The sequence below is a fragment of the Vicia villosa genome, unplaced genomic scaffold (genome assembly GCF_029867415.1).
Source record: "Vicia villosa cultivar HV-30 ecotype Madison, WI unplaced genomic scaffold, Vvil1.0 ctg.000809F_1_1_3, whole genome shotgun sequence".
In the NCBI taxonomy this organism is placed as follows: domain Eukaryota; kingdom Viridiplantae; phylum Streptophyta; class Magnoliopsida; order Fabales; family Fabaceae; genus Vicia; species Vicia villosa.
In genome coordinates, this window is record NW_026705357.1 from 190092 (window position 1) to 201738 (window position 11647).

The following is an 11647-nucleotide window of genomic DNA, read 5'->3' on the forward strand; positions in this document are numbered from 1 at the left end:
AGACTCCAGTAAACTCCAGCAGTAATCTTCAAACATAAGAGTATGCACAAACAACAAACTTTGGTCAATGGTCCTTGTAACAAAGTAATGGTCCTTTCAAGAAAAGTGTGAATGAGACAAGAGAACTATGCAAAAAGTACTTCAATGTTTATCTACTTGTATCAACTATATGCAATTCTATGAACATTAATGTAATGAAAACAATCATACTATGTTAAGAAAAGGAAATTACATATCACTCTACCCTTTCATTCACCTCCATCTCAGATGATTTGCAGAGGTATCAGTATCACAATTCATGATATTACTAGGTTTAAATGAATAAATACAATCTACCTCTATGAAGCATTGACACAACATCTATAGTTGATATTTGATACCGTGACATCGGTAATAATTTGAAAAGTAAAATATTTGAGCTTGATATTTGATACTGTGACATCGGTAATAATTTGAAAAGTAAAATATTTGAACGTAACTGCAAACTGTTGGTGTGGTGTCAGTATCAAACGAACACAAGACACGACTTCAATCTAAAGAGACGGTGCTACATTGCAATCTACATATCACATGGGCAAAATGGGATTGATCACCTATCTATACAGACCCCAGTAATTTCTCCTATGGTAATATTCTCTTCACGTCGCGCTCGTGTTCAGCAACTTTAGCTTTGTTGTAAACAGACTCAAAAGCCTCCATGCACACACTTGAAAACCCTACAATCCCTTGAAAAACTTGAGGACAACCCATTTGCAAGTTATTCAGTGTCATTGCCCTTGTAACACTCACAGCCTTTTCGTGTTTCGATTTCTCTTCTTCAGCCTTCGCTCTCATAGATTCCACCTTAGCTCGCTTCTCCGCGACCGGGTCCTTTGTTCTTCTCACAGAACCAGACCGCTCCGACATGGAGTAAGGACCATACTTGCACTCCAAGGATCTAAGCTGAACCACCTTCTTCTCAAACTCTTTGAACGCGTAATCCGATTTCTTCTTTTGTTTATGCTCCTCCGTCTGTTGAACTACAATCGCGTGAATAACTGTCAACAAGCTTTTTATTCCTTCGGACGCTACCTTGTCAGGTATATGCTCAACGGCAAGGTGCCATTGTTCGCAGAGAGTGTATATCTTTGACTCCTCCGTTGTTCTACTAAGATGGTTTCGGCTAAACTGGTAAAGGCTGAGCCTTAGCCAACCCGAGAGAGATTCAATATAGTCCCGGTGAGCTTTAAAGAGGTTGCAAAAGGACTGGTGCCATTGTTGTACTTCAAGCTCCAGTTGAAGTGTCGACTGCCTATGAATTTCAGATGTAGGGTTATTCGATGGTATGGTATTAAGGTATTCCAGTTGCTGAACTATGTGCATCTGGACTTGATGACACTCATACATGCTTCTCCACATACACATCAACCTGCCAACACAAGAAGCACGAAATGCATATCAACTACTATATTTTAAAACCGATATTTTAAAATACTCGTGATTTGCTATGCATGCGCATGTAATATCAACTACTCATTTATTCGGTGTCAACTGGTATTACTTATGTGAGCCGGATCATAATAAAACAATATTTTATTAGTGCTACACATTCTGTTACAAAATCAGAAGTGACAATAATTTAATTCAGGTCAATAAGTCAGTAAAATGAACACAGAAGAATATAAATAAAAAATTTTAACATTTGACATAGGTCAAATTATTTGTCCCCAATAAGGTACCACTAACCTGAGTCTAAACAGTGTATATTGTACTAGTGAGTTGCCAAAGTTATGGAAAAAAAAGTATCTCTTGATTTATGAGCAGAAAACAGACAGAAAAGAACCATCATGCAGGTAACATCCCATCTATTGTTGCAAAAAATCACTTATAAATTCCATTGGGAAAATATATGGTACAAAGCAACAAAAAATGGTTAGTTTTAGAGACCCTTCATCTCACTTGTTCAGAAAACGAGATTTTGGTCGTACAGATTGTACTTATCAAGATAAGGTTTGTCTTCCCCAAAAACAAGTGACAAACACAATTCAATCCAGCAAAAACTATCAAATAGTTTTAAAAAAACTTAGAACAATTGTTTTCTACTGTTACTAATAATACTATGCTATGCATGCACTCTGAACCAATTTGTAGTACTTGATTCTCTCACTCTACTGCTACATACAGCAAACAGCTGTCACTCCCCCAAGCAAGCAAACACAAGGGATAAAATTCGGTCTCTAACTTCACGCTTTCGCTAAGTTAGCACGTCGGTGGATGTTAGATCGAGATTATACGGTCTAAATTTCAATCTCAATGTCATCGTTGTGCTAACCGCGTGAATTTGTAACTTGAGTAAAGGCGTCTCAAGACTCGGTTGCTAGTTTTTTTCATATCTTTTTGAGGGCTCACTAGAATCAGGGAAAGCCTCAAGACTCGCATACCGAGATACTTACATATTATTCATGTTGCTAGTTTTTAACCGATGATATATGCTATTGTTTTCTACTTTGCAAAGTTATGTATGAAATTGAAAAATGAAGTAGAGAATATGAGAAGACTAACCCTTTGACAAGCTCAATGAGTTGAGGGTAAAGCTCTATCTCCCGTAATTTGATGATTTCGGCCGATGTACTATCAATGGCTTGAGTAGAAACCATTATTTGTGATTCTAATTTCTCCACTTCTTTCTTTGCCTTTTCGGTTCTTATATAGTCCGCACTTCTCATCTCTAACTTCCTTACCATTGCCACCTTCTTCTCATGCTCCATCTTTATTAATTTAGCATTCTTAAACCAACCAAACAATATCAAATGAGTAAAGAAACATTGTTTAAAAAGTCGCGAATTGAATTTCTTAAAAGTTTAAAAATTGTTTTTTTATTCATTACAAAACTTCTACTTTCCTCCTTAACATGTGCCCTAAGGTTTGTGCCTTTATGGCACAAGTTAACAAGACCCAAGAAACTATTGTGGAAGTTATCAAATCACTTAATGAATGTAATAGTAAAAGGGTTAGATTTCTTCTTTAATCATCAAACCAACCTTACTTTGGAGACTGGAAAAAGATGAGGGAAAATAAAGTTACATGACTACTAATGGAAAACCATAGTCATCTACAAAATGTTGATTGCAAAGAACAGAATTTCTTCACTAGACCCACATCATGTTTATGGCCACAAAAGACAAATCTTCTTCAACCTTTACTTCTCTTTTGTTTTCTTTTATTAGTATTAATTATTACCCTCTAAGTCGGATTAACATTTGGTGCAGTCCTTAAATCTCTATTCAATCTCGGCCAAAATCATATAAAACCGATTTTGTTATTGTATAATCTACACTGTCATATCTCAAATTAACCGTCGAGATTGTACTTTGTTAAAGGCTTAGGAATAGGAAAAAAAGAGCTACTCACCTTGACCTCTTGGTACAATTTCTTCTCCCATGCATATAGCCTCTCCACGGTAGAGGAATGTCCACCACTTCCAACACCATTATTAGCCCTAAAACTACCAACAGAAACCTCCTGAGTCAGCTTGCCAAATCCATTCAATTTAGGACTTGAAGAACCCCAAGAAGCCCACATTGATGGACTCAAACTCCATCCATTTCCGTACATTTTACCTACCACCAACAAGTACATTACAAACACAACCTTCAAAATTCAAAAACATGAAACACCAACTTGAATGTTGACCAAAAAACAACCCAAAATTTCAAATCTCAAAGAGGTTAAAGACACAACAAAAACAACTCAACATGCATGTGAAACTTACTTGCTTTACTATAATCAGAAAAACCAGAAGTTGGAACTTGTAACAGAAACGAAACATGAGAACCAGCATCAGCAGCTTTGAGAAAGTAATCATCAAGCTCTTTGATAACCTCAACCAGATCTTTACTGTTTCTAGAAACCACCATTGCAAGCTCACTAGGCGTTTCCTTAGAAAACCCCACCACACCAGACGACGGAGTCGCCATACTCGCCGCAGCACCACCCGCCATCACAACCACCTCAGAGCCAGTAGTAGTCGTAGCTTCCCACTCTTCCTCAGTAGCCGACCTCGACGAAGCAGGCGGAGGCTGCTGCTGCTGCTGCATGAAAGGATCCCAGAAATCCCAACCAGATGACATCACCGGTGGAGGAGGAGGAGGCGGCGGCGGAGGCGGAGGAAGAGGAGAAGAACCAGTCCCGGAAGTCCAAGTATAAGAACTCAAACTCGGACTCATCGGTGGAGGAGGCGGCGGCATTGGCGACGGAGCACGCGGCGGCGGAGGTGGAAGAATTGGCTGTGGCTCAGGCGGAAGATGGTGAGTAAGATGAGTGGTTTTCTCAGCGTTGGCGAAGTGAAACAAAGCTGAACCAGTTGAACGAAGAGATCGAATGTACATAACATGTGCAGCTGAAAAAGCATGTCTTGCTTGTACCAAGTTTTTCATGTAACGTTTCCGTGATTTACAATGCGTCACTGTTTCTTCCCTCTCTAGTCTCGAATAGCAACAACCCATTTTCGGTAGATCAAAGAAAACACAGATACAAAATAAAGGGTAGTGGTGGTTTCTGCAAAAAGTGGAAAAAGTTTATTTATTTTTGTATTTTTGGTGGAAAAAACAAGAACATTAACTAAGAAACTTGAGGAACATAACACTAATGTAGTTGTGTGTGTTGAATCTGAAGAAGAAAATGTAGTTTAGTTAAGGAAGGTTAATGGTTGGATTTGTATGTAGTGGAGTAGAGGAGTAGGGGAGAATGAAGAAAGGGAATAGTGATAGGTACTTGTTTTTGAGACAAGGGGACTTTGGACAGAGAGCCTGTGTAGTGTTGTAGTTTAAAAAAGGACAATGTTTTTTTTTCTTTTATTGGGACGAAAATACCCCTTTGCATGGGGGGTATATTGTAATTTTAGTAGTATTATTATAAAATAAAATTGGTGAATGATGATTATACAGAACGTGAAGGATTGTGCATAAGGAAGAAAATAGTAAAGGGAAAAACAAAGGTGACAGTGGGAGATAGGATCCACGAACGGGTGGGTATCTCGGAGAATTTTAGTAGATTAGAAAATTATTAGTGTATAACTGATGAGGGTATTATGGTAGTTCTACATGGATATATAGGCAATTTTCTTTTCCGTTGCAGTGGTTATGCACTATGCAGTTGTTGTGGTTATGGTATGGGAGTTTGTTTTATTTTATGCTGAATCAAACGCTTTTGCTTTTTTGAAATGCAAAGATGAAACGCCCTGGGAGCTTTACAATTTTCTTATTACTATAATCATACTCACATTTTACTTTCTTTTGTATTTAGTTTTTTTTTTCAATGAAGGAAATAAAATAAATGTGTTCTTGTGATGATTTTTCCGAATCAAGCTGGTCAGGAGAAGCCGTAGTGAATAAAGAGTTTTGTGGATTAAGATTGCATGTTCTCCATTGTCGCTAGGTTACTCTTCTTAATTCTTATAGCCCTTGTCCACTGATGGTGTTATCTCACATTCATAATTCTTAAATGTCATTGTTCCCTTGTCGCCTAGGAAGTCATAAAAGATATTGAATTTTATTTGATGAGGATGTCTTCTGTCTTGAAAGGCGACTTGATAGTAGGAATGGACAGGGGCGACTTCATAATGCTTGGGCGAGATGTATGGTTAATCCTGGATGGACGTCTCATGTTCACAAACCTTCAAGGATGGTTTAGTTAGGAGGCGTGATGCCTGGCTAATCCGGGGGGGGGGGGTTACGTCTTGAATGTACATAAGCCCCCCAAGCACTAGGCCTGACGTACGTCCAGGATGCATATCTCGGAGTCGAGCCCTAAGACGTCAGGCAGCCTAAAGCGCTTCGCCATAATTTTCAAGCATCACGCTTGAGAGGCTTATGTACATCCAGGATGCATATTTCGGAGTCAAACCCTGAACAGTCAAGCACATTAGTATCTCGTCTCGGCCAGGCCCCATAATTAGGAAGGTTCAGGCATATCCAAGATACACATCCTAGAGGCGTGTCCGAGATGCACATCTCGTTCCAGTTGATATCTCGACACATACAACCTAACAACCCTTCAGTGCAGAAGACATCCACATCAATAGACTTCAATGTCCATTATAACTTCCTAGGTGACAAGGAAACCACTGTAATAAAGGAATATGAATGTGATATAATGCCCTTGTTAACCCTATAAGAGAGGGAGGAAGAGGAGGAAATGGACGAGCAATACATAAGTGATAAAATTCATAATACACCACAGCTTCTCCCGACCAGCTTGAGGGAAGGCATCACGAAAAACCTGTCACAAAAAAATTACGCAATACAAGCTTTTCTAGAGAACGGGTCCTTGGTTACATCACTCTAAGCACCATATTCGGAAAAGGAAGAAGCGCAAAAGTGACGGAAGTCAGGTACATGGTGGTGAACGCCTCGTCTCCCTACAATATCATCATCGAATGATCAACTTTCAACACCCTCGAAGCAGTTCTCTCCACCTTGTACTTAACAGTGAAATTCCCACTGGAGAACAGAGAAATAGGGATCATCAAGGGAAATCAAGAGCTTGCTCAATAATGCTATCGGGACCGTCTAATTCTACAGAAGAGTCAAAAGAGCATGTCGTTTTTAAAGCTTCGTGATGTCCCGTTTGTCGACTTGGACCCACAAGGTGAAACTCTGAAGAACAACCTGATGCCGATGGAAGACTTTAAGAAGATACAGATAGGACTAGAGCCCCACCAGACAACCTAGATTAGAACCTCGCTTAAGACAATAGAAGAAATGAAGATCAGAGAGTTACTAAAGAAAAACATAGACCTTTTTGCCTGGGTCCCTGATGACATGCCAGGCATAGATCCCAACATCGTTTTCCACCAGTTATCCATACGCCAAGATGCAAAGCCCGTGATACAACGTAAAAGGAAGGAAGGAGGAGATAAGAGAAAGGCTATCGAAGAAGAAGTCAAAAAGCTATTAGAGGTCCGCTTCATCCGAGAGACAAATCCCACTTGGTTGGCCAACATAGTGACGGTTAAGAAAAGTTCAGAAAAATGGAGAATGTATGTGGACTTCACAGATTTGAATAAAGCTTATCCAAATGATTCTTACCTGCTACCCAACATTGACAGACTCATCAATAACTCGTCTAGTTTTAAATTACTAAGCTTCATGGACGCATACTCCGGCTACAACCAAATAAGGATGACCCGGTATATGTCCCCATACCGCTCTCATGACCAATAGGAGGAATTATTTTACAACATTATGCTTTTCGAATAAAAAAAATCAGGTTCTACTTACCAGCAACTCATGGACATGGTCTTTCGAACCAAATAGGGTGAAACCTGGAAGTCTACATTGATGACATGGTCATAAAAATCGTTGTGGATCACAGACATCACAGTAATTTAGAGTAAATGTTGGCTTAGATCATAAAGTACAACATAAGCCTCAACTCCAGCCAATGTTCCTTCGAGGTCCGGGCCGATAAATTCCTAGGCTTCATGTTAACTTAAAGGGAAATTGAGGCGAACATGTCAATTCATCATCAACATGAGGAGTCCCGCAACTTTGAAGAAAGTCCAATAGTTGGCGAGAAGAATAGTTACCTTGTCAAGATTTCTATCCTGCTCGGGCGATAAGTCAATCCATTTCTTCCCAGCACTTAGAAAGGTAGAGAATTTTCAGAGGACCGAGGAGTGTGAAAAAGCTTTTTAGGAACTCAAGGACTTTCTGGTGTCACCACCCATTCTGATTCTCCCTCAAGAAAGAGTTCCCTTGGTTTTGTACCTCTCGATATTTGAAAAAGCTTTGAGTTTAGTTTTAGTTAAGGAAAACTAGGGCATAGAGAAACATATTTACTTTGTGAGCAAGGTATTGAAGGGAGCAAAAATCAGGTACCCGAAAATTGAAAAACTAGCTTTGGTCGTAGTAGTAACGACTCAAAAATTAAGACATTACTTTCAAGGGCACGCCATTATTGTAAAAAAAACTACCCGGTAAAATAGATTCTCACAAAGTCCAATTTAATAGGAAGAATGATGTCGTGGGCAGTAGAATTGTCTGAATTTGACGTAACTTTCTCCAAGCGGAGCGCCATCAAGTCACAGTTTTTGGCAGACTTCCTAGTAGAGTTTAGCACTCTAGCCGACGAAGAACCCATATGCATTTTATCTCTCTCAATGAAAAGATATTCCAACCTTAAAGGAAGCGGGGCCGGTATTATCTTGGAAGTGCCTGGAGAATTGCCGTTAGAACAATCATTATGTTTCAACTTCCAAGCAAGCAACAACCAGGCGAAATACGAGACTCTATTGGTAGGAATTGAACTAGTCCAAGAGGTAGGAGCAATCAACCTTCAGGTAAAGAGTGACTCCCGGTTAGTAACAGATCAATTACATGAGAAGTACTAAACCAAGGACCTCGTACTATCCAAATACTTGAAAATGGTGCAAAGGCAATAAAAGGCTTTTCAAGCGTTTGAGATAAAACACATCCCATGTGAGGAAAATATAAGAGAGGTGTTGCACCCTCAAATTTGCCCTTACATTTTTGATATAATTTATTTCAAGATCTCCTCAAGCTCACAAGCTCATTGGTGGCTGATCCGGTGTCGCGCGCAGATCAAAACGAGTTATTTTGAATAAAACCGTAGATAGCGACAGGTGACTCGAATATCGTCTCTCAAAGATTCTTGTTTATTATCAACTAATCAAAATCGATGGGGGGGGGGGGGGGGGGTTGGTTCAGGTTCGATTTATAGAAAAAGTGATTATCAAAAGCGATTAATGAAATAAGCTGTTTTGAAAAAGTGATTATAAAATTAAGCCAATCTACTGTTTTCGGTTCCGGCTTATCATAGGTTTCTACCTTACCAATTCCCTAAGGGGCTTCGATCTCTATTCGATTTCAATACCAATTGACAAGCGCAAAAGATATTAAACAGATTGGATTCCTATTCTGAATTAATAAAACGGATTAATACAATCGCGAATTAAGAAAATACGATATATAAACGCAATTTAACGACGAAGCGACGTAAACAACGATTAACAATTAGGAATACAATCATATGAAATTAATCAAAATATTCCACGAAATAACAGATTAAGCAAATGCAAATTCATAAAATATAATTGAAAGAGAAATGAAATTGAATTGATAAAATAAAAACCTTAAAGCTTTTGGAATTCGATTACAGTAGATCGACTCTGGATGTTTAGTTCTCCATTCAAGCGTACAGAGCAAAAATTTGGAAAAAAATCGTGAATAGTAAAACGATGAACAGTACCGCCTGGCATACCTATTAGGAATCAGCCAAAAAATGTTTATGACCCAACTGGGTCGAATTACAAAACCCGACCCACTAGTAACGACCCAGAAACTGAAAATAAAATAGTGCTGCAGCTTCAAACACAAATCTGGAAATTATAGGCTCCGAATCTGACTTCGAATCCAACATGAAAGTCGTAGCTCTTTCTCTTAGCTTATTGGCGGTTATTAGAACGCCTCAATCGGATTCCTAGAACTCCAGTTATGATCGTTTCCGTGAAAGCTACCAAAGTTGCAAATAAAATACGAAAATCAAATAAGCATAAAAATAAACTAAATTATGAAAACACATTAAACCATAAAAATAATCAAAACAAACCAAGGAAATACTTGAGTACAAACATGGAAGGACGTGCATAAAAATGCACTGATCAAGCTCAAGACTACACATGAATGGGGCACACCCATACTTCTCCTAAAACAACAAATTCCTAACTAGGATTTTAACTTTTCCAATGAAATTGGACTTCTAAGACTTCAAGTGGACTCCATGGTGTCTCATATGACTCAAAGTATCCTCATACCAAGTTTCAAGCCTTGAATCATAAGATTGCTCAATCAATGGCCCAATTGATCAACAGTCGACTATGTTGACCTAAAAGTCAACTATGGTCAAAATACAGTCAAACTTCAAGGTTTTTGGTTAACATCAAGGATTTGAGGTTACATTCATCATTTGATCAAGGATTGATCATGATTCACCAAGAAGAGCTCAGGAATCAACAAGAGTCAAAGGTTCTAAATTAGGGTTTTTGAACTAAAAGTCAACTAAACTTTAACCAGCCATAAATTTCACATGGTTCATTAGAAATTGTCCTAAAAAATCTCATTTTAAAGGAAATTTCATTCTTTACAACTTTGTCTCTCTAAAGAATTGGCCAAAAATGCTTCATTTGAAAGATATGGGCCAAAACATTACAGGTCCTTTTATAGGTCAACAAAAAGCCACTTTTTGTCAGGGCCAGTATCATCAAGATAAATTCTTCAAATGTAAAAAATGTTCCAAAAGGGCTTGTAGAAGACATCTTGGACTTTTCAAAAAGTACAAAAACACTCCCAAATGATAAACATTGAGCAAGTTATGGCTTAGGAAAAATGGAATTTTGAAGAAATGCATGAAGGAAATATTGACCAAACTTGAAAATTTTCCAAATGGGCCTATATTTCTTTGATTCAAGCTTGTTTCTAACCTTGCCAAAGACTCTCAAAGCCCATTTGCACGCCTTGTTTCCATTTATTTTATTTATTTTTGAATTAATTCAATTTAATTCAATTTTAATTAAAATAAAATACCAAAAAATTAAATTGATAAATGCAAGTTGTAAATTCAAATTCCTTGAGGCCCAAGATACTCATTGAAAGCTGTAAATTTTAAAAATATTTGATTGGCACATGATTGAACAAGAAAAGGAAGTTTTGGTACAAGATTGAAATCAAATATTTTTCACATTGAAAGCATTTATTTTCTCTCCAATTCTTGACCTAATTCTCTTGCCATATATATATATATATATATATATATATATATATATATATATATACACACAACACATTCAAACCCTAAGGGCACGAATTTTGGTGGCCAAGAGACGAGGGTTTGCGTTCAAAATTTCCAAGTGAAGTTGCACCATCAAAGCCCTGATTGTAGCCTTCCTCAAGAGCTTTCAAGTATCAATTCATGTTCCTGAGGCATTGTAGAGTAAGTATAAGTCCAAAGCCATGGCCAAACGTCCCTGAAACGCATGCATCATGAATTCCGGTTGCCTTAAACTTTTGATTTTCGTATTTTGCATTCTATTGTGTTTTTGCTTGAACTAGCGCCACTAATGTGTTCCTGAGATGCCATATAGTAGGTTTAATCTATCGCATGAGGGTTAGAATGTATAAATCGTGACCTGTCATTGCTAGGGCTTCGAGCTCATGAATTTTCGGATCTAGGGTTACAAGCAGTTTTAGACTAAACTAACCATACCACTGAATTCGTAGCATCCTAGTTATGTTATCTGGGCTCTTGGTTTTAGTTTTTTGATCAATTTTGCAGGTTTACTAATTTTGCCTCGTCGGAGAAGATGGTCGGACCACCGTCTGTGGTGTCGCTGACCTGGGTCAAGGGTTTTGCTTGCACGCGTGGATCCATACGCCCATCTGATTGGTTGTGTAATACTCATGGGTCCCACACTTGACTTACTTTAAAAATCCAGAATAAAACGACGAACTACCATATGATCCATTGGTCACGATTCCAAAACAACTTGAACGGATGGCTCAGATGGCAGCGCGTACACTTGGTAACTCAGGGGTCTTGAGTTCGAATCTCAGCGACCCCTCCCTTTGGCAATATTTTTTTGATTTTCTCT

The 11647-nt window shown here is 38.3% G+C and overlaps 1 protein-coding gene across 1 annotated transcript; it reads right to left on the minus strand.

Annotated features, from left to right (window-relative positions):
• Positions 1–207: 207 nt before the first annotated feature.
• Positions 208–4865, minus strand: LOC131631318 (protein ALTERED PHOSPHATE STARVATION RESPONSE 1). Its single transcript, XM_058902111.1, has 4 exons — positions 3752–4865; positions 3391–3599; positions 2542–2765; positions 208–1408 (listed from the first exon to the last, which is right to left on the minus strand). The coding sequence occupies exons 1-4, from the start codon at positions 4482–4484 to the stop codon at positions 622–624; spliced, it is 1953 nt and encodes a 650-aa protein (XP_058758094.1). The 5' UTR covers positions 4485–4865; the 3' UTR covers positions 208–621.
• Between the last annotated feature and the right edge of the window lie 6782 nt (positions 4866–11647).